General features: G+C 46.2%; 7 protein-coding genes and 3 non-coding genes across 10 annotated transcripts; 6 read left to right on the forward strand and 4 right to left on the reverse strand.

Annotated features, from left to right (window-relative positions):
* The first annotated feature begins 176 nt into the window (after positions 1 to 176).
* On the forward strand, positions 177 to 248 carry TRNAP-UGG. Its single transcript has one exon. It is a non-coding gene; the product is annotated as a tRNA-Pro (tRNA).
* Positions 249 to 747: 499 nt separating this feature from the next.
* LOC9641296 (thiosulfate sulfurtransferase 16, chloroplastic) lies at positions 748 to 1,928 on the reverse strand. Its single transcript, XM_002970858.2, has 6 exons — positions 1,599 to 1,928; positions 1,434 to 1,538; positions 1,295 to 1,368; positions 1,164 to 1,234; positions 1,045 to 1,098; positions 748 to 947 (listed from the first exon to the last, which is right to left on the reverse strand). The coding sequence occupies exons 1-6, from the start codon at positions 1,826 to 1,828 to the stop codon at positions 873 to 875; spliced, it is 609 nt and encodes a 202-aa protein (XP_002970904.2). The 5' UTR covers positions 1,829 to 1,928; the 3' UTR covers positions 748 to 872.
* Positions 1,929 to 2,098: 170 nt separating this feature from the next.
* On the forward strand, positions 2,099 to 4,036 carry LOC112346494 (pentatricopeptide repeat-containing protein At4g02750-like). The gene has a single exon (XM_024675538.1). It carries the CDS (start codon positions 2,099 to 2,101, stop codon positions 4,034 to 4,036), a length of 1,938 nt encoding a protein of 645 aa, XP_024531306.1.
* Positions 4,037 to 4,766: 730 nt separating this feature from the next.
* Positions 4,767 to 4,839, reverse strand: TRNAA-UGC. The gene has a single exon. It is a non-coding gene; the product is annotated as a tRNA-Ala (tRNA).
* A 1,106-nt stretch (positions 4,840 to 5,945) lies between these two features.
* Positions 5,946 to 7,601, forward strand: LOC112346495 (pentatricopeptide repeat-containing protein At4g02750-like). The gene has a single exon (XM_024675539.1). It carries the CDS (start codon positions 5,946 to 5,948, stop codon positions 7,599 to 7,601), a length of 1,656 nt encoding a protein of 551 aa, XP_024531307.1.
* LOC9641297 (DNA-binding protein RHL1) lies at positions 7,570 to 9,075 on the forward strand. Its single transcript, XM_024675792.1, has 7 exons — positions 7,570 to 7,754; positions 7,810 to 7,973; positions 8,032 to 8,142; positions 8,205 to 8,291; positions 8,341 to 8,531; positions 8,586 to 8,769; positions 8,823 to 9,075. The coding sequence occupies exons 1-6, from the start codon at positions 7,616 to 7,618 to the stop codon at positions 8,734 to 8,736; spliced, it is 843 nt and encodes a 280-aa protein (XP_024531560.1). The 5' UTR covers positions 7,570 to 7,615; the 3' UTR covers positions 8,737 to 8,769; positions 8,823 to 9,075.
* An 82-nt stretch (positions 9,076 to 9,157) lies between these two features.
* Positions 9,158 to 9,230, reverse strand: TRNAA-CGC. The gene has a single exon. It is a non-coding gene; the product is annotated as a tRNA-Ala (tRNA).
* A 5,194-nt stretch (positions 9,231 to 14,424) lies between these two features.
* Positions 14,425 to 16,337, reverse strand: LOC9641298 (9-cis-epoxycarotenoid dioxygenase NCED4, chloroplastic). The gene has a single exon (XM_024675652.1). It carries the CDS (start codon positions 16,249 to 16,251, stop codon positions 14,467 to 14,469), a length of 1,785 nt encoding a protein of 594 aa, XP_024531420.1. The 5' UTR covers positions 16,252 to 16,337; the 3' UTR covers positions 14,425 to 14,466.
* Positions 16,338 to 16,593: 256 nt separating this feature from the next.
* Positions 16,594 to 19,314, forward strand: LOC9641299. The gene is made up of 8 exons (XM_002970705.2): positions 16,594 to 16,788; positions 16,903 to 16,949; positions 17,054 to 17,486; positions 17,566 to 17,790; positions 17,882 to 18,035; positions 18,477 to 18,751; positions 18,805 to 19,008; positions 19,060 to 19,314. The coding sequence occupies exons 3-8, from the start codon at positions 17,211 to 17,213 to the stop codon at positions 19,213 to 19,215; spliced, it is 1,290 nt and encodes a 429-aa protein (XP_002970751.2). The 5' UTR covers positions 16,594 to 16,788; positions 16,903 to 16,949; positions 17,054 to 17,210; the 3' UTR covers positions 19,216 to 19,314.
* A 1,993-nt stretch (positions 19,315 to 21,307) lies between these two features.
* On the forward strand, positions 21,308 to 23,769 carry LOC9633177 (protein NRT1/ PTR FAMILY 8.2). The gene is made up of 4 exons (XM_002970707.2): positions 21,308 to 21,724; positions 21,885 to 22,099; positions 22,150 to 22,691; positions 22,765 to 23,769. Exons 1-4 carry the CDS (start codon positions 21,571 to 21,573, stop codon positions 23,606 to 23,608), a joined length of 1,755 nt encoding a protein of 584 aa, XP_002970753.2. The 5' UTR covers positions 21,308 to 21,570; the 3' UTR covers positions 23,609 to 23,769.
* Positions 23,770 to 25,945: the final 2,176 nt, after the last annotated feature.

A 25,945-nucleotide genomic window follows, 5' to 3' on the forward strand; every position in this document is an offset into this window, starting at 1 on the left:
CCGCCAAAACAATGTATGAAAGAGAGACTCTTTGGAAGCGAGATCCTTATTAGTGCGTAACAGGGATTAGCGCGTAATTAGGGCTCTTCCCGCGCGGGTTCAAATCCTTACTTTTTTTAACACCAAAATCAATCAAACCGGTGAAGAATAGTAAATTCACCTTTTTATCAGCGATTGGGCATTTGGTCTAGTGGTATGATTCTCGCTTTGGGTGCGAGAGGTCGCGAGTTCGATTCTCGCAATGCCCCTATTCTTAAGTTTCTTATTTTTATTTATTATTATCTCTAGAAAACTTATTCACGTTTTTTTTTATTATTATTATCTCTAGAAAACTTAATTTGTAGAATAAAATACACAATCTTTTAGCTGCATGAGAATCCTCCAGGAACGTTGAGAGCGCAAGTGTTAACATAAGCATCAAAGTCGGACAAGCTGAGAGTTCCTTGGAGGAGGCTACAGAAGCAATCCAGGCTGAGCTCCTTGACCCTCGCACAACACGCAGCGCTGGGCGAATTCATCAGCGTCCCGGCGCTAATGCACGGCGACACCTTGTCCTGGATCTTTGCTCGGTCCTCGCATTCGCCCACCACACCTTTCACCACCACCAAGAGCATCAAAGCCATCACCAAAACCAAGATCGAGAAGCTCTTCCCAGCGATCGCCATCTTCTTCTCTCTCGCTCTCTCTCTCTCTCTCTCGATGATCTCGATCACTACAACACCATCACAATCTCCAGGAGGGAGGATGAGCAGACTTATCTTCACAAGAAACCCGCGGGGGCATGCGCGTTTCTCGTGGAGCTTGAGACTAGATACACAAGGATCGTCGACAAGTTCAGAGATCTCCCTAATCAATCACTGTTTACTTGGAGTTTATTTGCGGACGGGGAGATTGCTTTGGATCCAAGCACCGTAGCCGCCACCCATGTCCGTGACTCCAGTGAATCCCTGTCATGATCCACACGTAAGCCTCTCTCCCTTGAAAACAACTAGAAGAGAAAAAAACAAAGAGAAACGACAAGCTCACGAAGGCTGAGGGAGATACCGAAGCAAGAAGTTCCGTGGCCGCAGCCATTGATCTTCGACCACTCTGGCAACCCTGTCAAAGAACACGAAACAGAGAGTTTGCATTGGTATCAAACTTTTGTCTTCGCACAATCATACCACTACAATCTCGTCCTCTTTGTTGAATCGTGTTGACACTTCTGGGACAAAGTCTAAGTTGGTGATCATGCCTACAAAGAAGAGGCTGTGAGTGAGCGAGCACTGTGAAAAAAGAGAGAGCTCTACTAGACCTGTTCCAGATTTGTACATGAATGGAATATTGACAGCACCCTCGACATGGCCGGCCGCGAACTCTTCTGGAGTTCTGGAAGATCATAAAATGATAGATCATGAGTAAGAACTAGGACGATTGATCTAAAGAGATCATACCTGACGTCGAGGTAATGGTGCCCAGCTTTGAGAAGATCATGAGCGACTTGCACAGGAACGCTGCTCACGGCCGATTCGGTGCTGCTGCTCCTAAACGCTCGAAATCTTGCAAAAGAAAGAAGAACACGAGCTTCTCAAGCGGGCGCGACCAATTTACCGATTTACCTGTTCTGCCAAGAAGACATGCTCGATGATGATCCGTAAGCGCTGCGCACGGCCACTACTGGCATGCGATTGCTCGCCGCTCTGCCGCTGCTGGAGCATTCCAGAGAGAGATCGCCTCCTCTTAAAGATCCTCCGAGGGATGCCGACGCAAACCCTGAAATCGATGATCTTGATCCAGCGCCGCATGCGAGCCAAGAGCAAGAGGACGGTCGAACAGTAGCCAGCGCCATGATTCTACCAAGAAAAGTTCGAGGATCGAGCGATCGGCGCCAAAAAAGATGTTTGATTCAAAAATCTGGATGAAATAAGAGAGCTCAACTAACGGTGTTGCCCTGCCTCCTCCTTGTTCTTTCGGGACGTCCGGGTATTTGTTTTTGCCACCGGCTGGAGCCGGTTACATGTGGATAAGGCTTTCCGCTTTTACGGGCTGCGGCCGGTTCGTCACTGATTGCGACCGGCCCTGGAGCTTTCCCGTCTAGTAAGCATGTTTCCGGATCAGAATGTCCAGCTCGTGGACTGGACTTTCCAGCTCATGGAGCCGCCGCCAGTGGATCCAAGCGATCCAATCGTGCAAAACGTTGTCCGAAGCGGCGAGGATCCACTCGCTGGCGGAGAAGATCTTTGCCAGCGACGACGCCCTGATCGTCACGAAGCTGATCGAGATGTATGGCAAATGCGGGAGCGTGAGGAAGGCCCGGGCGATTTTCGACGCCATCCCGGGCTCTCGCAGGGATTCCTTCGCGTGGGTCGCGATGCAGTGCGTGTACGCGCGCAACGGCGAGTTGGACGAGGCCAGGGCGCTGTTTGATGCGATGCCGGAGAGGGATCTTGCAGCATGGAATGCGATGCTTTCAGCATTTGCCCGTCTTGGGCATTTTGAAGAGGCGAAGAAGCTCTTCCGGATCATGCCAGAGAAAAATTTGATATCGTGGAGCGTGATGCTCGATGCGTTCTCCAAAGAGGGCGATTTGGATCGAGCTCTAGAGGTATTCTTTTCAATGCCGCAGCACGATTTGGTCGCGTTTAACACGATTGTCGCGGCATTTGCCCAACAGGGGCAAATAGATCGGGCTAGAAAGATCCTAGAATCAATGCCCGAGCACGACATAGTGACGTGGACGTCACTGCTGGCGGCGCACGGGAACCACGGTGACGTGGAGGCTGCCAAAGAAGTCTTTGACGGCATGCATTACAGAAGCCTTGTGACGTGGAATGCCCTGATGGCAGCATATGCCCAGAACGGGCATTTGGAATCTCTTGATTCGTTTTTCACGGCAATGCCAGAGCGGGATTTAATCTCCTGGAACACTCTACTCTCGGCTTTTGCTCACGGAGGGAATCTAAAAGGCGCTCTTGAAATATTCCAAGCGATGCCACTGAAGAACATAGTCTCCTGGACTTTGCTTCTAGCAGCATATGCCGAGAATGGGAAATTTTCCAAAGCTCGCAGATGCTTTGAGGATATGCCCCAGAGAGACCTGGTTTCGTGGACGTGTATGCTCGTGGCATATGCCCAGAGCGGGTATCTCGTAGATGCCCAGCGAATGTTTGAAAGTATGCCACGCCACAATCACGTTGCATGCAGTGCGATGCTGGTGGCATATGCTCAAAACGGGCAGCTCGAAACAGCGAAAGTCATGCTAGACCGAATGAGAGAGAGGGATTTGTTCTCGTGGAACGCAATGCTGGCAGCATATGCCCAGGCGGGGCATGTCGACCATGCAAAAGAAATGTACGACAATGCGCCGTACCACACACTAGCTTCCTGGAATTCTATGCTGTGTGCATACGCATTAAATGGTTACGTACACCAGGGTCTTTGTGTTTTTGAGAATTCTCGAGAAAAAGATTTGGCAACGTGGAATGCACTGCTTGCTGCATATGCCAGAAACGGGCACCTTGATTTTGTTGACAGACTGTTTGTGAAGATGCCGGAAAAGGACTTGGTTTCCTGGGGAACGCTCCTGAATTGCTACGCTGAGAAGGGGTACTACAACGATGCGTGTCAAATCTTTGATGAGTTGAGGGCTATCTACACTGCGGATGAGGGGTGCTTCACTTCGATTCTTATTGCTTGCAGCCGAGCCGGGAAACTCTATGCTGCTCGATCCTTGAGCTTGAGCATGGTGGGCGATTACAAGCTCAAGCCCTCCAAGCAGCACTTTTGCTGCCTGGTGGATTTGCTGGGCCGATCGGGGCACGTTTTAGACGCTGTGGATCTTGTCAATAACATGCCTTACGAGCCTGATGTTCTAGAATGGACATGCTTGCTTAGCTCTAGTTCTAGTAGCTCATCACTTGGAGTTCAGGCAGCAAAGAGAGTTTTCGACAAGGATCAAGGAGAGGGCCATGCCTTTGTGTTGCTTGCATCGAATCTAGAACAAACTAGACTCGGTTCACAGTCAGATCTTGATCCACACCTTAGCTTGCGCGCTTAGACCATTGTTTCATCGTGTGGGCAGCACACAACTTCTCCATTGAGCTTTCTTGCGAACTTGTTGAGATCGAACAATTCGCCTTCAAATTGTGACATACGAGGTCGCCCGAGATTGGGTCGATTCTTGGGATGCAACGAGCAGCCATGAAGCTGGAGTCGAGCATCGTGCGCAGCTCGTTATCATGGTGGCAAATTCGTCCACATAGCCGATAATGCTGCAAGTCTCAAGCCAGCCGCCGCAAGGCTCTTGACAAATGTCATAGAAACAACGCAAATTAGAAGCAAATCCCCGCCCCCCCAAGAGAAACAAGAAATTATGCCAATAACTAGAGAAAGAAAAAGAAAGAAGCACCGGAATCTTCGTTTCAATTACTAGAGTCGACCATGGATAATCGAAAACAACGTAGGAAAGAAGAAAAAGATTGTTTCTAGAAAAAGAAAAAAAGAGAGAGAAACAAAAGAAAAAGGAAGCACAGCTTCGGCCGTGGACCATTGAAAACAACGTAGAAATTGGAACAACGGACGTATATGATATAATGCATGACAATTTGGACATATGTGATGGTATAATATATGACAGGCGGCAATCGTGAGAGCGATTCGTTACTTGCCAGGTTATTGAGATCATCAGTGCAACAATGGGGATCAGTGATGGATTTTATATTAGTTGCAAGAACCAGGTAAGGTTTTCTTTTTCTAAGTAACAGAAAACTAGCGGCACTGTGATTTTTTGGAGGTGAGGGGCATCGATCCCCTTACCTATCGCATGCAAAGCGATCGCTCTACCATCTGAGCTACACCCCCTTAACACACTGATACATTATAAATGTGGCACAGATTGTGAATGTCGTACGGTCTGGAAGTCGCGAAACTGTGGTCCAACAACATGCAAAGCCGCAATAGCCAAGAAACTCGATCAAAACCCATAAATCGTCTAGCCTTTTCAAGAGCAAAGCTTGCGAGGACAATGAGGAGACCTCCTTTAAGAAGCGTAAATAGAGCCTCACGTTAGATTATCTCTTCTTCTTTCTTTTTTCTCTGTCAACTTCGGGAGGAAGTAATTTTCATTTGAGCTGGACTTCTGTGGCTCTTGAATGATCAATCAGTGGGACTTGGTGTAAGCTCGTCAAGCAATGTCAATCACAGAATAATCCATGAAGAAATATCAACTAAAGAGAAGTTTGCGTTGCTTGAGATCGAATTTAGAACAAACTAGAGTCTTGGTTCATAGTTAGATCTTGATACACAACTTAGCTTGCGCGCTTAAGACCAGTGTTTCATCGTGTGAGCAGCACACAAGCCGTCCATCGAGATTGCTTGCGAGCTTGTTGAGTTCGAACTCTTCGCCCTTCGAATTGCTGCAAATGAGATCCTTCGAGTTTGGACAGTAACTACACTCCATGAAGGTGGACACGTGTGTATTGCTTGCAGCTCGCGGTAATGGTGGCAAATTCGTCCTCATAATGGATAATGCTGCAAGTGTCAAGCCAGCGTCCGCAAGTTTCCTGACAAAATGTCACAGAAACAACGCAAGTTAGAAGCAAACCCAAGAGATTTAAAAGAGATTGTGCCATAACTAGAAAAAACTTAGAGAAGAACTTGCACCTCGGGAGTGTATACCAACCTCTGTTTATATCACCAGAGTCGACCGACCATGGATCATGGAAAACAAGGTAGGAAAAGGAAACAAAGGTATCGATTTTGACACGTATACGTGATTGTTTATAATGCATGAAAGGTGGGATCTTCTCGAGGCAATTCAATCGTGCTCGAGCCTCTTGGAAGCCCAAAAGCTACACTCGATAGCCAAACGAGTTTTGAGTTCGAGGGATACCTTTGCCATAAACAAACTTGTTGAAATGTATGGCAAGTGTGGGGGAATACAACACGCGAGAATAGTTTTTGATAGCATGAATGAGAAAGACGCATATTCCTGGGTGATTATGCTGTGTGTATATTCCCAAAACGGGCATCTGCAGGATGCTAAGTTCCTGTTTGATATAATGCCACAATGGGAAACAGTGTCTTGGAATGCAATGCTCGCAGCATATGCCCAAACTGGGTATATTGACCAGGCCAAGGTGCTCTTTGACTCAATGCCGGAAAGAAGTTTGGTGACATGGAACTCAATGCTTGCAGCATATTCGCAAACCGAGAATCTGGACGACGCTTGGAATATCTTTGCATCTATGCCTCTACGGGATCTAGTATCATACAATTCGATGGTTTTAGCATTCGCCCAAAATGGAGATTTTGCAAGAGCGAATGAGTTTCTCCGCTTGATGCCAGAACACACTCTTGTTGCATGGACGACAATGGTGGCTGCGCTTGGGCGGCACTGCGAATTGGAACGGGCAAAGCAAATGTTTGATTCCATGCCTCTGCAAAACATAGTGACATGGAATGCGATTCTGGGAGCATATGCTGATAACGACCATCTAGAGGAGGCAAGGATTGTGTTTCAAGCAATGCCAGAGTGGGATCTTGTCTCATGGACAAGCATGTTTTCTGCTTTAGTTGGCGGGGGCAATTTGGGTCAAGCCAAGCTAGTTCTCCGGTCAATGCCAGTAGTCAACTCGTTGACATTGACCACTGTTCTGGCGGCGCACGTCAGCGCCGGTCAACTCGCGGAGGCTGTGCAAGTCTTTGAGTCAATGCCCGAGAAGGACATGGTTGCGTGGACGGCCATGCTGGTTGGATATGCCCAATCGGGGGATACGGGACTTGCAAGAAATATGCTTGAAAAGATGCCAAGATGGAATATGGTAGCGTGCAGTGCCATGGTGTTAGCATATATTCAGCACGGTGATGTAGAAAACGCGCAAGGAATTTTATCTGAGATGCCCTTTCTTGATAGCATTTCGTGGAATTCAATGCTCTCAGTATATGCCCAAAAAAGGGATCTTGAGCATACCAAATACGTGTTTGATAGCCAACCTGTCAAGCCAGTAGCGTCCTACAACCTAATGCTCTCATCGTTTTCGCAAAATGGTTTTACAGAAATGGCTGTGAGACTGTTTCATTCAATGCAGGAAAGGAATCTCGTGTCCTGGAATGCAATGCTTGCGGCGTATGCCCACATCGGGTATCTTGGTCGATGCTGGAATCTCTTCGAGGCACTTCCGGAGAGAGACACAGTCTCGTGGGGCACAATTTTAGCTGCAATTGCGGAGAAAGGTGATTCGAAAGACGCATTCAAGATTTTAAGCAGCATGAATCTGATCGGCACAACAGCTGATGATGCTTGTTTTGTATCAATTCTCGTGGCCTGTAGCCGTGGAGGCAAGCTCTACGCGGCCAAAACTTACTTGGCTTCCATGATCCTCGACTTTGGACTGAAGCCCTTGAAGCAGCACTACTGCTGTGTGATAAACTTGCTGGCCAAAGCTGGGCACCTTGACAGTGCTGCGAATCTTATCAATGAGATGCCTTTTGTGCCAGATGCCCTAGAGTGGACGTGCTTGCTCTCAGGAACTTACAGTGGTGGTAGAATTTTGGGGACCAATGCCGCAAAGAAGGTTGCCAGTCATTTAAATGGCCACTTTTTCCCGCCAGAACTTATTTAACCTAGCTAGGGCTCATGAAGCATGGCGGCAGTGAAAATCCGGAGCAGCAGGCGATCCAGCAAGAAAGCGCTCGTCTCCGCAATGCCGCGATCTCCCGCGGCATTCTCGGCCGCTCTGCGGCATCGCCGCCGCAGCTGTTGCTCCCGTCCAAAGGTATGCACCATATTCGCCGAGACAGACAACAATCGATTTTCTTGGGAATTTCCAGAGCTTTTGAAGTGCGATGGCAAAGACATTGTGAAGAAGGGGACCAGGAAGAGCAAGTTCTTGTTCTCGTTTCCCGGGCTTGTAGCTCCTGTCGCTGGTGGGAAATTTGGGGATCTTGCTCATCTAGACACGAAGAATCCCATCCTTTATGTCGATTTTCCAAAGGTGCGTTATTGTTTGAGAGAGGAGAGAACGATGAAAAATATCTCTGGCTGGATTCCAGGGGCGCATCAAGCTTTTCGGTACCATTGTCTATCCCAAGAACAAGTATCTTACCTTGCAGCTAACGAAGGGATCAAAAAGTGTTATTTGCGACGATGTGATAGAATCACTGGTAAGCAAAACATAATTCTTTTCAGGAAAGCAGCTTGAGACTGACCAGTCTGCTAATTTCAGGTGGTTTTCTCCGAGTCCTGGTGGATTGGAACGAAAGAAGAAAATCCCGAAGAGAAAAAACTAGACATGCCGAAAGATCTTTGCGAGGTATTTTGTAAAATTCCTAAGGAACTCTATGGATTGGGTTGTCTTACAGGAGAAGCACACGAACTATAGCTTCACGGCTGGTGCTGGATCCGATTCTAAAACAACCACACAAGCGCAAAAGCTAGCAGCTAGTGTCAGCACTTGTACCTTAAAGCAGAGCACTTTAACGGGCTTCCAGTCGCCTAGCTTGCCTGAAGAACCGATTCGTCAATCTGTGCGTACTTCTGGCCAGAAACGAAGGTAAGACAACTTGAGTTTATATCCCTGACAATGATTTTCCTGCTACCATTCCAGCTATTCGGAAATTGATATCTCTGACGATGAGATCGACGAAGCTGACACACCGAAAGCGGCCAGCACTTCAAAGTTTGAAGCCTGTCCAGAGAGGAAAGCTGGGAAAAAGGCCACGATTCTAGACTTTATGGTACGCAAGCCAGCGCTGTAGAGACAATTCACACTTTGGAAAACAAGAACCAAGGTATGGAATTTCGGACGGAGTGTTTTATCCATGCCTGCTTGTTTTCTTTGCAGGCACTACACTCTTAGCGTCCCAAACTAAACTCCCAACTTGGAAGATTGATTTGGAATAGCTGGTTTTATTCAGTGATAGCAGCATACAGTGGTGCCAGCTATGTTACTTGCCAGGTTAAAGAGACCATACTTGCAACGACCAAGAAGGCATTTTATGAATAAGGAGCTTCGATTCACGCAAATCGCCATTCTTTGTCTTGCATTTTGCTGTGAGACTGATATATCAATTTCAAGCTTCGCATGAAAGTAGCCACCGCAAGCATTGATAATTACGCAAAAACAAATTCAAGATGGACTTTTTCTAGTCTCTACTGATGTCTAATAAATAAACTTTCTGGAGGTGAGGGGCATCGATCCCCTTACCTATCGCATGCGAAGCGATCGCTCTACCATCTGAGCTACACCCCCTTAACATCACACCTTTGTTCCAAACTTCTGGATCGATACACTCGATGTTTGTTTTTCTTTTCTTTTGCTTCTACTATATGAGCTGCAAGCAATATAATGGCAGCAAAAAACATGTCTCCACTTGTTGCAGCCGCGAAGAGTTTGATCTCAAAGCAATCTCAATGGAGGCCTTGTGTGCTGCTCACAGGATGAAATACTGATTTAACCGCGCAAGCTAAGTGGGCCTATCAAGATCCAAGTCTTGTTTGCTCTAGATTTGACGCAAGCAACATGAAGCCATGGCCTTCTCCTTGAACGAAATTATCATCAAGAGAAGTTGATATTTCTTTCCTTTGGTTTCTCTCTTCATGGCTTTTTCTGCTGCAAAACTCCGCTTCAAATATGACGCATCTCTCTTTTCTTTATTCCTCCTTTGGAACTGTGTGATAAACTTGCTAGCCAAAGCTGGGCATTTTGAATGTGCTGCAAATCTTATCAATTGTCGTATGTTTTGGGACGAGAGTCATTTAAACGGCATTTTTCCCGCCAGAACTCATTAGTTATGAATGGCGCCAGAGAAAATCCAGAGCAGCGGGCGATCCAGGAAGAAAGCGCTCGTCTCCGAAATGCCGCAATCTCCCGCGGAATTCTCAGCCCCTTCGTGGCATCGCACCGCAGCTGTTGCTATATTTTCAAGACAGGATTCGATTTTCTATGGAATTTCCAGATGTCATGGCGAAGACATCGTGAAGAAGGGGACCAGGAAGATCAAGTTCTTGTTCTCGTTTCCCAGGCTTGTGGCTCCTGTTTTCTTATGCCGATTTTCCAAATGTGTTTGAGGAAAGGATGAAAAATTATTTTGTACCTTGCAGGTGTTATTTGCGATGATGGAATCACTGGTAAAAACAGTTCTTCTCGAGGAAAAGTTGCCAGCAGCTTGAGACTGACCGGTCTACTGATTTTCAGGTTGTTTTCTCCGAGTCGTGGTGGACTGGAACAAAGAGAAAAAACTGAACACGCCTAAAGATCTTTGCGAGGTACTTTGTAAAATTTGTAAGAGGACTCTACAGACTGGATCGTCTTTTAGGAGGGGAACACAAACTATAGCTTTATGGCTGGTGCTGAATCGGATTCTAAAACACCCACACATATGCAAAAGCTAGCAGCTGCTGTCATCACTTCTACAGCACTCTAGCTTGCTTGAAGAACTGCCAAAGTATATTTATTTCTAATAAAAACTATAAACCTGGTGCGTACTGTTCTGAGGGAATCTTGCAATTGCCCCACACTCAGAATCTCATAAGAGAACTCTATCTCTCACTGAAAATGTCACAAAAATGTGTGATCAAATCTCATATTTGCGAATATCTCTGGCATCATTCCAACAGGTGACCACAGTAAGATTGTGCAAATGGCTAAATCTATAAATAGAAGAGAAAATGGAAAAGAAAAATCTAAAACAAATAAGAATAAAATATGGATTTTGAAGGAAAAAAAAAGGAAATTATTGAGCTTGATAGCTTGATTGGTTTACTGATTTATTATTACACTAATAATATTAAAAAGTATTAAGATCATTATGCATAATCTCCTTAATGACCTTTGTCGTTGACAAAGAGTGCAAACTTATTGCTTAGTGATTTCAATAATTTGATATTTCAGTAACCTATAGTGGTAGTTCTACCTTTTAACTTTTATCCACACTAATAAGACTGAAAACTAAAAATATAAGACTGAAATAACCCAAAGACATGTATTTAAAATTTAATTATAAAGACAATCATACAATAGTACTTGCTAGAATATACTTTTCCAATCTAGCGGTTGGAAATTATTTACATGTGCAAGATGGGGATAAACATGAGAGATTTTACTGAATATTTTCCATTCCATATTCATGCTTAACATTATATATAACTTGCTATATGAATAATGCCTATCAAATATGAACTTCACTTAGACACTTCTTTTGAGCATGGTGGGCCAATTGAAGGAGACATTATAGTGTCAACCAATATATTAAAACCATGAAGTTCAATTAAACACTCACGAATATAAACTTAAACTCTTCGTTTGTCAAGGTAAATCTCGTTCATGACTAGAAACATCGAAACCACAAACAACGAGTCCACTCCAGGTTCAATCTCTATGCTGTAGCTGTGGCGTCCCGCAATGCTTGCCAGTTTTCTCTTGTACCTTGCCTGTGGATCAATCTCAAAATCTCTTCTTCGCAGAAGAACAGAGAGACATACCTTTGCAATCAGCTGTCCAGTATCAGTCCTGCGTAAGCTGTACTTCCCGGTGAAGTTGCATCCAGTGAGCTTGAAATCGGGCGTGGTGCTTCTCCCCGAGGTACACATCGACGCAGAACTTTAGCCGGAAGCAAGGCTTCTTCGCTGTGAAGAGAAACTTGTCTTCAACGAGATAGGCCTTCCACTTGTTCTGGAAACTGAATGCCTGCCAAATGGGTTACTATCTAGAGAAAAGAGAGATGGTTTTGTACCTCTTTGTGGAGCACGAGAATAACCTTTCCACTGGAATCCATCACTCTCCGCTGGCGACCGCATCCAAAGTTTCCATCCACATGCTTTATTTCGTTAAAGTGGGACTTATTCAGTAAAGTGGGACATTAATTAGCATGTGTCCACATGCCATTTCCTAGTACTTAATTAATATTTATTAATATTTCTATCAGTTTTTTAATTTAATTTTTTATATTTCACAATATTATAACACAAAATCATATGAAAAGTTTTTAATTTATAAATTATAAAGTTAAAACTTCAATTTTTTATTGTTGTTATAAAAATGACATATGGCCACACACCATAAGTGGGATAATGAAAAGTCCCACTTTAACGAAATAAAGCATCCACTGCAAAAACTTGGTTTTGTTTTGCATCTCGGACAGTATACTTCCCACAGCTGAAGACTCCTGAGCTGGAGAGAGTAAGATCCATAGCGTGGAAGTTGCAAAACTGTGCTCCAGCAACAGGCAAAGCCGCAGCAACCTTGGCAGAATCTTGATCAAAACCCATAGCCTTAGCCTGGAAGTTTAAAATCACCAAGCCTTTTCAAGAGCAAAGCTCTTGACGCTTGCGAGGATGGAGAAATCCAGGATGCTCTGACTAATCTCCTCTAAGACGCGTTTTAACTCTTGGTGGGAACGGCTAATCAATGAGTGGGACCTCAACAAAACACAACCAAATGGATAATTTCGTGTGTTCTTTTTCCCGTGTCGTAAAGATAAACACTAAAGTATAAATCCCGGCTAAAGCCGAAAAATGGAGTACAACTTAACGGCAGTACACGCTAGGCCTCCAAGTGTAGCTCTTCCATTATCAGTACGCAAAATACCGTAACTGTGTAAGCACCGCATCCCCAAACAAAGCTGGAGGAGTGCGCGGGATTGGGGCTATTTGCGATACGCTGGGCACTAAGCCTAATCGATGGGTACCTCGAAGGCTCCATGTCCGAGGATGAGTGAGGATCACCCCAGCAGGAGATTTGATCACCATGTGCCCCTATAGCTTCAACAAGCAATCGGGCAAGAATGTCGATCCAATGCAAGAAAACCGCTAACCAATGCCCGCCATAGCTGCCTGGAAGAAACTGTCTAGAAGTGAAATTCTCCCGTTTCACGATTTCGCCATATTATGTAAATGATGAACTTGCATTTAATGGACTCAACTTGGAATGGATCCATTATATTGACGTCCCACGATGGTTAAAATCATTGAAACCACAAATAGCGAGTCCACTCCAGGCTCAATTTCTATGCTGTAGCTCGCAACGCATGCCAGATTCCTCTTGGACCTTGCCTGTTCATCAAACTCAAAGTCTCTTCGAAGAAGAAGAAAAGAGAGACATACCTTTGCAATCAGCTCTCCAGTATCAGTCCTGTGTAAGCAGTATTTCCCGGTGAACGCGCTTCCAGTGAGCTTGAAATCGGGCGTGGTGTTCTCCCCGAGGTACACATCCACGCATAACTCTAGCCGGAAGAAGAAAGGCCGCTTCGTTGTAAAGAGGAGCTTGTCTTCGTCGAGATAGACCTTCCACTTGTTCTGGAAACTACATGCCTGCCTAACGGTTTTCTGAGAATTCGAAAGGAAAAGAAAGATGCGTTTCAAGTACCTCTTTCTGGAGCACAAGAAGAACCTTTCCACTCGAATCCATAACTCTCCGCTGGCGACCGCAGCCAAATTTCCCATCCACTGCAAAAACTTGGTTTTGTTCTGCATCCCGGACTGTATACTTCCCACAGCTGAAGACTCCCGAGCTGGAAAGAGTGAGATCTACGGCCCGGAAGTCACAAAACTGTGATCCAGCAACAGGCAAAGCCGCAACAGCCATAGTCTTAGCCTGGAGCTGGAAAATCACCGAGCCTTATCAAGAGAAAATTTTTCCATGCGATGAACAGAGAAATCCAGGATGCTCTGACTAACCTCCTTTAAGACGAGTTAAATAGAGCCACACTCCTCTGTGTCAGAGTTGTCTCGGTCAACTTTTCATGCGGTGAAAGTAAGATGGAGTTTTGTAACTCTTGAATGATCAATCAGTGGAGAATAAACCGTGAAGAGAGAGAAATATCAACTTTTGTGGATAATTTTGTTCCGAGGAGAAGGCCATGCTTTTGAGTTGCCTTGCATCTAATCTAGAACAAATCTTGATAGACAACTTAACTTGCGCAAGACCAGAATATCTCTGCAAATGTCCCATTGTATCGCAGTTTTGACCTAGAAAATTTTCCTCAGAGGAATTTGTCATGCTCATTCCAGCTCTCGCGACTTTGTGATGATGTATGGCTGGCTTACGGATCTTCATGGTGGCATCCCTCTCTTGCATTTGGTGTTGCGCAATCTATATGGACCATAAACTAGAAATATTGTAAAAGTAAGTTCAAGGTTAAGGAGTGTGGAGCTTTTAAGGTAGCTTGGGGTGAAGAACATTTATTCTATAGCCTCTTTGCTGGGTGTGCTGAAGAGCAGAAGGTTTCTTCTTTACAAATTTGTCTAAAATCATTTGAGAAACCTTTGCGCCAAAACGTCAATTCCTCTGTCGTGGTGGCAAATTCGACCTAATAGCGAAGATACTAAAGAAGTGTCACTAGGCTTTGCTAAGGCACGGAATCTAACATTTTCCCTGTTGTGCCAGCCGCTCGAATTTTGATTTGCGAATATGCTAACCATCTAAATGGCATTTTTGTCCGAGTGGCTGGCAAAAAGTCCTTGTCACAAAGTAATTACATGAATTTTTCTTACAAGGTGACATGGTTTTGGTTTGCTATTTGATAGGCATTTACAAAGATTCCATGGAATCCATATGGAACTCTAGCAGGCAACTCTATAGAAGCCACTGTCTCAAGCGTGGGCGATTTAGCATCCATGATCAAAAGCTCCGAGACACCACTCTTCTCATCATGGACGTAGCTTAAGACGTATCCATCGTCTTCCTCGTCTTCCTCCTCGCCTTTTGCCACAAAGAAAGGCTCGTTGCAAAACCTCCCAGGTTCGAATCTCCTCGAAGCCACAATGCACGGTTCGCTTAGATCCGGATCACTTGCACCGTCGATTACTACTCTGGGCAGCCGTGGAGCGTCTAGATCGACCTTGGCCAGGCCCGAGAATTTGGGCCATGGCCCATAGTAGCACATGTAGACGTACCTATTCTTTCGCCCCAAAAATTTCTGGTTGATCTGTCCAAAATCCAGTCCGGCGGAGCACACGTGTTGCTTCCACGACCGTCCAGATCGAAGATCCAGGTGGATCTCGTGCAATCTGCTGGACAATCCGGCTACGTCATCGAACAGACATTCCACTGGCGTAATAGACGAACTGAGCACGACGATCTTGTCCGTCCCTTCCTCCCACGCGTTGATGTAGTGGAATGACGTCCAATCCGGGACGTCGATCCAGCGAACGCCGGAATATCCCACGGTCGGGATGCGAGGGATCACCCCGAATCTGGGAACCTTGGCGGTATCTCCACGGATGGGCATCTTGTTCTGGAGCACAACATCCTGGATCTTCATCACGACCTGATTCTCTGGGAAGATTGCGTAGTTCTCCGTGATCGCAAAATCGTGAAACAGGCACGGCTCGCGCAACCACACATCAAAATCGGGGCTTTTCCTCCCTTCCCGGCTCGCCCAGAAGTAGCGGAGGTGGGGATTGATCACTGGATTGAAGCTAAACGCGAAGAGCTCGCCAGAGGTTGGATCGATCTTTGGATGAGCGCACATTGGCAGTAGCAATCGCTTGTTGAAGCTGTAGCGACCCATGGTGATCAAATCCCCTGCCGGGGTGATATTCACGGCGTATGGCATATCATCCTCGGACATGGCAAGAATTCGGCGATCGAAGTAGGCCATCCCAGCGTTGGAAGTTCCCATCCCGCCCAAGATATCGATCAGGCCCAGAGCCGCGCGCATCGCGAATAGCCCCAGTCGCGCGAGCCCGGCATAGCTGCTCATGGTGCCCAGTGTGTAGGGGAAGAGAATCTTGCCCGCTACTTGCTCCTGGAGGAATCGATTGGTCTGGGTGAATCGCGCGCAGTAGATTGGAGCGTGATGTTCTTCGAGATCATCATCGCCCGGGAACTTGATCGCGTGGAGCATCCCGTGGCCATCGAAGTAGTGGTAGCCGGCGGGAGGGGGATGGAGTGGATTGGAGCCATTGCGGATGTAAGCACCGCCGCGGAGGCAGCGAGGGATCTCGCCAGTGACTCGGCGGCATGGCGTCGGCGGGGATTCTCCAACCGGGGCGAAATTGTCCGCGAGCTGGATCTTGGGGTCTTGCGAGGGAGGGAACTCGCGGGGATCGATGTACGTGGCGATGAGATTCTCCACAGTGTCGCACAGGGCTACTGCCGCCGCCCGCGCCTCTTCGATTGGATTGGGGATGGAGAATCCAAGGGCGTTGTTGTTCCTGCGAGAGGTCTCTCTCGATTTGGTGGCGGTGGCTGTGATCCTTGATGATCTTCTCCTGGGTGGAGCTGGGAAGAAGGAGCTGCTAATGCCATAACCAGTGCCAATGGCATACATTGCGACCACCTTCCAAATCAAAGCCCAAGACTAGTGCCAGTGGCATACATTGCTATCAATCACAAGTAAATTGATCCCTCAACCAATGTTTGGAGCTATGGATTGATGATCTCTCTGAGCCACACGCCTCGCATAGATATTTCCACCAAAAAAGTGTCTCCGCGAAATATCAGCTGGCATGTGAATCGGTGGTAGGGCTGACTCAGAATAACGGTACCTTGCCATGTCAGCGAGTGAGTCATCATAGTTTGGGTGGTCCTGCGTTCGATTCTAGCCAGCCGCAATAGAAAGTTTTTAAAAAATATTGGGGGTTTTGTTTTTAGGGTTCTAGCTCGATGAGAATCGGATCGAAAGGAATGTGTCCCGATTTTCCAGCGATAGTTTCTCCTGGACCGCCTACATTCAGCTTCTCGAAGCGATCTCCATCATTGTGGGAAGAAATTGATTTCGCGATTGGATAGGGTTCTTGTTGACGATAGGACACATTTCTAGTACGACTGATTCGCAGTACACTGAACAAAGGCAACGACATGCCTGGTGAGTTTGTTTACGCATCCTTTTCTTTTTTCTTCTTCGATCGATCGATTAACGTCACAAAACGTGGTTTTGACTTCCACAATGGTTTTTTTTTTTTTTTTTTTTGGTACCAAGCGGGTCATCCACACCTCATTATCGCAAATGCGTGGCGACTAAGCACGGTATTTATTTCCTAATCCCACTCGTTGTCTTAGCTCATTTCTTTTTTTGCTGCTACGTTTACGTCAGGTTGTGTTGCTCATCGTTTGTCTTGACCGATTTCCAGATACCGCTGAGGAGCGGCCCCTTTGCTTCGGTGTTCCATGTCGCCATCGCCATCAGCAGCAGCGCAGCACGGCGAGGAGTATGCGTAAATTCCCGGCGGTGGCAACAGTGCTAATGCTAGTAGCACTTAAGATCCCCGTAAGCCACGAACAAAAACGATGACGGCTTCTTCAAGGACGACCATGGCACTTAATCAAGTTGAGGGAAAGGCAGGAGTAGGCTTGGTCCCTGTGGTTCGGCACGAGTTTTGTGCGCACGATGGCATGGAGTTGATACTCTCCAAGGTCGAGGCATGGAGTTGGGGCAATTACACTGTCACCGATGGAGTCGGGAATTTCCTCATCACGGTGGAAGGGAGGCTGAGCCTGCGATGGACTCGGACTCTGCTGGATTCGAGCGGGACACGGATCCTCAAGATCCACAAGAAGTTCATGGTTTGTTGCAGCTCCTAGATAGCAAAGTTTTGGTTTTTCTTGTTTAGATTTTCTGACAAGGTTTCTCTTTCCAAGACAGAACCCAAGCATCTTCGATGCCTTCATTGACGGTGAAGACGGCGCGAGGAGAGTGTTCACAGTGCAATCTTCGTTAGAAGCGCCGGCTTCACGCTTTTCTCTCAAGGTGTTCTTGCCAGTGAAAGGCTCCGAGCCGGACCTCTCCATGGATCCCGACTTTAAGCTCGAGGGGGCCTACTTCCAAAATGATTACGGTATCGATTGCGGAGAAAGGTCGATTGCACAGGTACGATTTCTGTGATCTTCCTCTTTCTTTTCTGTACTTTGGAAAGAATGTTCCTTGGTATGTACCTCACAATTGATGTCGTCCCGTGCAGGCCTCACGAAAGCCAGACGCGTCCAGCTTTGTTCTGGGATGCGGTGCTTACACCGTTACGGTTTTTCCTGGGGTCGACCACGTCTTTGTAGTCGCCCTCGTACTGATAATGGACGAGCTACACTTGGAGGCCAGCGTGGGTCACGACTCGACTTAACTTGCGCGGAGAAGCGAGAACGAGAGAAACATCACTACTGCCTTGTAAGTGAACTCCATTTTTTCGGGTTTATATCTTCGTTGGACATACATCGCAGGGATTTATATGTTCGCTACTGTGCTGTGGTGTTTATCTTTACCGACACGAGAAGAAAAAAAAACACGAAATTATCCAGACAAGTTGATTTTTCGTTGGTTTATCTCTTCATGGCTTTTTCTGTGTTTGACATTGCTTGTTAAGCTTCCTGCAGGTCCCACTGATTGATTAGCTGTGCACTCCAGCTCAAATGAAGATTACTTCCACCGCATGCCGAAGAGCAGACGTGTGGCTTCATTTACGCTTAAAACGCGTCTTAGAGGAGATTAGTCAGAGCATGGAAGCCTCCTGGATTTCTCAGTTCATCTTCCTCGCAAGTATGGAGAGCTTTGCTCTTGAAAAGGCTTGATGATTTTCCAGCTCCAGGCTAAGGCTATGGGTTTCGATCAAGATTCTGGCAAGGCTGTTGCGGCTTTGCCTGTTGTTGGAGCACAATTTTGCGACTTCCAGGCTGTGAATCTCACTCTCTCCAGCGCGGGAGTCTTCAGCTGTGGGAAGTATACCGTCCGGGATGAAAAACAAAACGACGTTTTTGCAGTGGATGGGAACTGTGGATGCGGCCGCCAGCGGAGAGTTATGGATTCCAGTGGAAAGGTTCTTCTTGTGCTCCAGAAAGAGGTACTTAAACACATCTCTCTTTTCCTTCGAAACTTATAGAAACCCGTTCGCAGGCATTTAGTTTCCAGAACAAGTGGAAGGCCTATCTCGACGAAGACAAGCTTCTCTTCACAGCGAAGAAGCCTTGCTTCCGGCTAAAGTTCTGCGTGGATGTGTACCTCGGGGAGAACACCACGCCCGATTTCAAGCTCACTGGATGCTGCTTCAAGGGGAAGTACAGCTTACGCAGGACTGATACTGGAGAGCTTATTGCAAAGGTATGTCTCTCTGTTCTTCTGCGAAGAAGAGATTTTGACATTGATCCACAGGCAAGGTACAAGTGGAAACTGGCAAGCATTGCGAGATGCCACAGCTACAGCATAGAGATTGAGCCTGGAGTGGACTCGTTGTTTGTGGTTTCGATGTTTCTAGTCATGAACGAGATCTACCTCGACAAACCAGCTGCTGGTGGTGGTGGAGGTTAAAATTGCGGTTCATTGCTTGTTTCTAGTATACTATTTGTGAGTGTTTTCAAGGATTATGTTATTACTGTGTTGGAATATGTAAGTTGCCTCTTTGCTGTTTTTCCGCTCTTTCCAAGTATCTAGATTCATCGTTGGAAAAATTTACTCGGATCTAGATCCCTGATCTCTCTTAAAGATTTCTTTAACAGACATTCCCACTGGAATTATGTTGTTTCTTGTGCCTAACTAAATTTCCTTATGCTGAGGAAGCTTTGATGTGAGAATGGCTCCATGCATTTTATCAAGCTCGCAACCTTTGGATTTACATAGTCCGGCTGTTAGTTTTGTTAAAGTTTATAATTTAATGTTTTATTAACGTGTTGTAGCTAAGCTGTAGAGCGATCTCTTCGCATGTAGTAATAATAATACATGTTTTTGGAGGTCTTGCAACACTCAATTGGAGGCATGAGACCACTAGTGGGTATTTGTGATAATCAAATATTTAGTCATTCTCATTTCAACGTAGGAAAGTGTGAGAAATAAGACCATCCAAATTTGAATACCGTAAACAAATCTCTGAGATTTCTACTCATATATTTTTGCATCTCAGAAATTAGCAATGCTTAATGTGGTGGATGGCAAGCCTTAGAATTGATAACTCCTACAAACTCTAACATGTCAGAAGAAGACTTGTCAATTGCTTGAATCAATCTTTCAACTCCTACTATAATACATGTTCTTTTTATGGGGGGGGGGGGGGGGCAGAGGTCTTTTGGCGCCCAGCTAGATACATATAATTACTTGTAAAATGAAGAATATATTACCTGCCTACTCTCTCCTCACTCCTTGAATTTGAAGCTCCCTTAGCTCTTCCATCCGACAAAAATAAATAGCCAGCTGATGGCCAGGTTCTCGGGCCTAATTCTCTAGGAAGCCGGTGGGATCCCTTTAGCTCGAGGGGATCTGAAGATAGCATGTGGAAGGCTATACAGTCATAGACAACGTGAAAGACATCTTCCATCCTGTAAATTGTATTATTGATCCGTCTCACACGGATCCCAATGACTTCAGCAAATAACAACGATGGCACCATCATAAAACTAGCTATTCCAAAGCTTCCAAGTTGGGAGTACGCTAAAAGTTCAAAGAAAACGATAAAATTACAACGTCCCGTTCTTTGTTTTCCAAAGCTTGTCTCTACGCTGGCTTGCGCACCATAAAGTCTAGAATCGTGGCCTTTCTTCCCAGCTTTCCTCTCTGGACCGGCTTCAGATTTTCAAGTGCCGCTTTCAGCAGAGACATCAATTTTCAAATAGCTGGAATGGTTATAAACTCAAGCTGTCTGAACTTCGCAAGTTCTGCCACAAACCTATTGTTGTGGTGTGCCAAGAACAATTTGGGGGATCTATTTGATGGTCAGTGTGATGTCGCGACGAGGTGATCCAGCCATGTCATGAACATAGTGTTTTGTGTTGCTATATAACATTAGTAGTTGGAGCTAGTTTGTTTTCTGTGTTTTTTTTTTCCTGATTCACTATGTGGCTGCCCTGAGTGCTTGCTAGGCGGTGAAAATGCTGAAGAGCCCCGCCTGAGAGACAGCACCCACAGGAACAAAAAAACAAGCCATTTTCCACTCAAAGGTAGCAGTACAGCAGAGGAGCACCAGATTGTGATCTTGTATTGTAGTGTAAATTCAGTACAAGCAAAACAATATGCGATTCCGAAAGCTTTTAGAACGTAAAGACATTCTACTATACTACTGCTGCTGATCAAGCCCACAAGATGGTCAGGTTTTCTTGGCTGAGTGGGGGAATAGATAAGTTTCCAATTTCTTTTCTGTTCTTTTTCTTTTGTTTTTCTAATATTTGAAGAGTTGGCGAGTCGTGGAGCGGAGAAGTGTCGAGATTCTAGAGAAGATTTTTCCTGATCCAGCTTTATCTCGGCTGAGTGGGGGTGTGATTCCATTGCCTTGTCACGGTTTGCAGAATATATCTATCCTGATTGATTCCCACTTATTCAAAATGGCTGGTTCTTCCGGCCAAGCATCTATTACGTCAAGAACACTACAATAGGACGCAATGAGGAGTGGCTTACCAGACGTGAAGTTCAACTATGGTTTTTCTCTCTTTCGTGAGAACTTTTGCTGGAAATGATTGTTTGCACCCATCTCATTTTCTTCTGTAAATCCCGGGAAAAAGAAAGAAGGCATCCTTGTCGCTGCCAATGCGTTTGAAAGAACACCAGCCCCAGTGGTAGGAGTAGCAGCAAAATCTTTCTTTAACTCCAAAGCTCGCAGTCTCGATAACTTGTTTGCTCCGAAGCCATTGTATAGAGTTTCTCGTCAATTTCTTGGCGATACCAGATCTATTGTTCGGAATGGCAGCAACCGCAGCAGTGATGGTGGAGGAGAAGAAGTTTAGCAGCGATGAGTTCGTGGAGCCCGACGAGAACAATGCCACCGATGTGTCATGGAACAGACCGTCAAGAAAATTGACAAGCGGGAACTGGAAAGCCTGTTGGCTCATCTTCGGTGAGCAAATGTCCCACCCACCTTTGCAACGGACTAACACTAGCTTCTCATGCTTCTGCGATATCTAAACTTCTCTTCTTTACTATACTTCATCTTTTCTTCTAAAACTTTTTTGTTTATATTTTCCTGATAGTTGTATGTCTCTGTGATCGATCACCAGGTTGCGAGGTGTGTGAGCGAGTTGCGTACTACGCCATCTCTTCCAACTTGGCCAACTATCTCTTTCAGCAGCTCCACGAGAATCGAGCGGACGCTGCCAACAACGTGAACAATTGGACCGGAACTCTCTACCTGGTGCCACTCCTGGGAGCGTTTCTCGGCGACTCTTTCGGCCGATACGTCACCCTCTCCATCTTCCTCTGCATCTATCTCATGGTAAAGCTCCATCCTTGTAACCTTGTTTCTTAGAACTTACCGAGGCGCAGTCCCTGGTTTTCATCACCATGTCCGTCAGCGTCCCAGGCATCAAGACTGAGAAAAACCAGCCCGTGAGCTCCACCCAGTCGGGATTCTTCTACTTTGCGCTCTATCTCATGGCGTTGGGCGCCGGCGGGATCAAACCCAACGTCACCTCCTTCGCAGGGGACCAATTCGACGAGGAAGACCCACAGGAATCCAAGCGCAAAATGTCTTTCCTCAACTGGTGGTTCGTGAGCATCAGCTCGGGCAACGTGTTCTCGGTCACTGCCCTCGTCTACATCCAGGTGACTTACGGATGGACGTGGGGATGGGGCGGCGCCACCGCTGTCGTCGCCCTCGCCACCCTCGTCTTCTTCTCCGGGAGATCAAACTATCGCACCCAAAAGCCCGCTGGAAGTCCCTTCACCCGCGTCGCCCAGGTCCTGGTGGCGGCCACCAGGAAGTGGAATGTGTGCGTTCCAGACGACGATGAGAGGCTGTACGAGCCGACCGACAAGGAGGCGCAGTTCCCACACATCCGGAACCTCCCCAGGAGTAAAGAATTCACGTAAGTCCATCGAGCTAGTTAAAGAGATAGCTGCGAAGAACAATCTTAGCTTACTACGATTGATCGCGAGCAGATTCCTGGACAAGGCGGCGGTGGTGAGCGAGAAGGATCTGCAGAGCAAGGAAGTGAAGCCGTGGAGCCTGTGCCCAGTGACCCAAGTCGAGGAAGTGAAGCTCCTAGTGCGAGTGATGCCCATCTGGTTCACGAACCTCATCTTTAGCAGCGTCTTCGCCCAGGTGGGCACCTTATTCCTCAACCAGGGCGACACCATGGAGCGGCATTTGGGGCGATTGCAGATCCCAGCCGCCTCCTTCACGCTCTTCATCACCCTCACCATTTGCACCATCATGCCGCTCTACGACCGCTGCTTCGTGCCATTCGCACGCCGGATCACGGGGAACGAGCGAGGGATCACGATGCTCCAGCGCATCGGGATCGGCCAGGTCATCTCCACGGTCTCCATCGCCATCGCCGCGCTGGTGGAGATGAAGCGCTTGCGAGTGGCTAGGCAACACGGTCTGTTGGATCGCCCACAGTCGACGGTCCCGATGAGCGTATTCTGGCTCTTGCCGCAGTACGCCCTCGCGGGAGTTTGCGAGGTTTTCATCTCCGTCGGCCAGAACGAGTTCTTCTATGATCAAGCCCCGGATTCCATGCGAAGCATTGGAGCTGCGCTCTATCTCAGCACCATCTCCATCGGGAGCTACATCAGCAGCTTGCTCGTGGAGATGGTGGTCAAGTTTACAAGTACAAAAGGTGGCGGGGTTGACGGCAACTGGATCAATGACAATCTCAACAGGGCTCACATTGATTACTTCTACTGGCTGCTCACGATTCTCAGCATCATCAACCTTGGTATATATGTTTTGTGCGCGAGGTGGTATACTTACAAGAATGTGGGAGATATTGCAATTTGATCATCAATCGATCCTAGTAACATGTTATGCCGCAGTTTGTGAGATACCAAGAGAGACCAAGAGAAGGGTTAAGCGGCTGGGGACGAGGCGATGATGTGATATCACTACCAAGGCTACAAACCTGGTTGGAATCTTATTAATAAGATACTTATTGTTATATCTTTTAAATATGACCGTCATAAGTTTAGCTCAAAGTTTGTACTGTGGAAAATGAGAATAGTCGAACTATGATTTTCAAGTGGTGAGGTTCACCTCAAGTTCTGGGTGTTGTAGGAAAGAAATATCTGAGCTGTTTTTTATCAACTGTGGAAACACAGATCCCTAGCATGAGAGAACTGTTAGAGGAGGTATCCAGTGAGTTGGAGTGGCCAAGAAAGATTTCTGGTAACTTGTGCTGGCTAGCTCCACAAAGCTTAGAAAGCTGTACGTTAAATGAAAATCCTTTTGTCAGCAGGTGGGAGAATCTTTGCATGATTTTGCAAATGGTGGTGGCAACAACCACAACAAAGAGCTAAGAGAACATAGAGGAAGATTAGAGGCTGATTCTAACACAGCCAAGAAGCTAGGAGAGAGAGAATTGTTGGCAGGCAACACGCAACATCTTCTTGGTGTTACAAGCTGGTGGCTTCGCCCTGGAGCAGCTGGGGACAAGCCGGACGAGCTTGAGAGCAGGCAAGAATTAAAAAGATCCCCAAAAAAAGAGAGGAAGCGTTTATTTTTTACCTTGAAGTCCAAGTTGTTTCTGTGCTGTTTTTCCACTCATTAATTCATGGTCTCACTGAAGCATTAGACCAAAGCTAACTTTAGGCGATCGAAAGAATGCTTGCCTGAATTTCTTTCGATGAGGAATCTTTGATGTGTATCGACCAGAATTTTGCAAGATGGATACTTAGAATATTCTTTAATTTAACTGGTGATAAAGTACAAACTATCAAGTGTTCATGTTTTACTTGAATATTCTAATATATTCTATCATTTTTTAGATTAGTCTTAAATTATATACATTACACCAAATTTAGTGCCTTTGTTTGGAGCTTGACAGCCTTTTATACCGGAGCATATATATATCCAAAGAGGGATGTAACAATATGGGGCTGGAATCTTGTCACTGAGCAAATAACAACATAACCCAAAGAGATTAACAGGCTTGAAAACTTAGTAATGGCAACTGACATAGTAATCTAAGTGGCTCTTTCTTGATACAAGCCAACTTCTCTTTCACAACAAATACCACAACATCCTGCCTGATAATAGATATTTCGTGGCCCAGCACCATCCAGGTGTAATCCCTGCTGTAAGTCCCTTGGTTCGAGATTCCTGCACAAACAAAGTCTGAAGCTCGTCCATACTCTCAACCACTAATTGACACAGACTTCAACAAATATTTTGTATCTGGATGAAACCTGTCAGGGATGAAACTTCCCTTCATTTCATGGTTTATAACTAATGCTCTATCGGCTAGAGTTTGCCAGTTCTGCGAGCGTGAAACTGTTATGGAAGGATCTTCAGAAAGTTTTCTCCTTTAGCAGGGACAAAAATTGTCACGAACATCGGAATTTAAGAGAATAAAGACAGGAAAATGATGAGCAACAGCAAAAGTTCCACGCTGCCAATTCTTCGCTTGTCAAATCGCAGCAGAACTATCTTAGTTCTGCTCAGAAAGAAAAAAAAAATGCTACAATGCACATCAACCAAAGTAAAATTCGCATCTAAATATTCTCCTAGCAAAACCATATGCCCATTCTGGGTCAGACCATATCCCTACATAGTCGTGCTCCAAGAGATTAAGCTCCTTTCTGGCATTAGTTCGTTGCTTTATCCAAATGCCTGTTAGTGGCATAACTGCTTGTCGGAGGAATCCATACCGAGAGAAGGGCAGTGGTCATGCTCGTCCCACTCGGGCATTCAATCAACCAGCTGCTTTGCGACATTCCACGAAAATCAATTCCTCAACCTAGAGCCGTAAAAGACTTGCCATGCCACCTATGGGCATCCACACCTCATATACATTGCACCACCAAATTGGACGCCAACCAATCTCCCGCCGCCGAGGAGGTGTATGATCTCATTGTGGCTGGATGTGGGTAAATTTGAGACGGTCCTTTATTCCATCCAGCAAAACCTCGCTTGCGAACCACCAAAAATTACATTATTCTAGGGTGCGTTAGGAGACATGAATCTAGATTGAATATATCTAGCTTTGTTTTTGGTCCACTCGTGCCCATCTAGGAAGCATGGGCTAGATGGCGACCTTTACATCATAGTCTTCGTCCCCTCCGCCGACACACAATTATTGGTTTCCAAACTCTGATTGTCCCACATCCCACCACCTCAGCC

The sequence above is a fragment of the Selaginella moellendorffii genome, unplaced genomic scaffold (assembly GCF_000143415.4).
Source record: "Selaginella moellendorffii unplaced genomic scaffold, v1.0 SELMOscaffold_15, whole genome shotgun sequence".
Taxonomy (NCBI): Eukaryota; Viridiplantae; Streptophyta; class Lycopodiopsida; order Selaginellales; family Selaginellaceae; genus Selaginella; species Selaginella moellendorffii.

Coding starts and splice junctions, on each gene's coding strand:
- LOC9641296 (XM_002970858.2), bottom strand. CDS start 1,828: ATGGCGCTGGCTACTGTTCGACCGTCCTCTTGCTCTTGGCTCGCATGC. Junction 1,369..1,433: donor CACCATTACCTCGACGTCAG/GTATGATCTCTT, acceptor ATGATCTTCCAG/AACTCCAGAAGAGTTCGCGG. Junction 948..1,044: donor CCACGGAACTTCTTGCTTCG/GTATCTCCCTCA, acceptor GGATCATGACAG/GGATTCACTGGAGTCACGGA.
- LOC112346494 (XM_024675538.1), top strand. CDS start 2,099: ATGTCCAGCTCGTGGACTGGACTTTCCAGCTCATGGAGCCGCCGCCAG.
- LOC112346495 (XM_024675539.1), top strand. CDS start 5,946: ATGAATGAGAAAGACGCATATTCCTGGGTGATTATGCTGTGTGTATAT.
- LOC9641297 (XM_024675792.1), top strand. CDS start 7,616: ATGAAGCATGGCGGCAGTGAAAATCCGGAGCAGCAGGCGATCCAGCAA. Junction 7,755..7,809: donor GCTGTTGCTCCCGTCCAAAG/GTATGCACCATA, acceptor GGGAATTTCCAG/AGCTTTTGAAGTGCGATGGC. Junction 8,292..8,340: donor TGCCGAAAGATCTTTGCGAG/GTATTTTGTAAA, acceptor GTTGTCTTACAG/GAGAAGCACACGAACTATAG.
- LOC9641298 (XM_024675652.1), bottom strand. CDS start 16,251: ATGTATGCCATTGGCACTGGTTATGGCATTAGCAGCTCCTTCTTCCCA.
- LOC9641299 (XM_002970705.2), top strand. CDS start 17,211: ATGACGGCTTCTTCAAGGACGACCATGGCACTTAATCAAGTTGAGGGA. Junction 18,036..18,476: donor CGTGGGTCACGACTCGACTT/AACTTGCGCGGA, acceptor GCTCTTGAAAAG/GCTTGATGATTTTCCAGCTC. Junction 18,752..18,804: donor TTCTTGTGCTCCAGAAAGAG/GTACTTAAACAC, acceptor ACCCGTTCGCAG/GCATTTAGTTTCCAGAACAA.
- LOC9633177 (XM_002970707.2), top strand. CDS start 21,571: ATGGCAGCAACCGCAGCAGTGATGGTGGAGGAGAAGAAGTTTAGCAGC. Junction 21,725..21,884: donor AGCCTGTTGGCTCATCTTCG/GTGAGCAAATGT, acceptor ATCGATCACCAG/GTTGCGAGGTGTGTGAGCGA. Junction 22,692..22,764: donor CCCAGGAGTAAAGAATTCAC/GTAAGTCCATCG, acceptor GATCGCGAGCAG/ATTCCTGGACAAGGCGGCGG.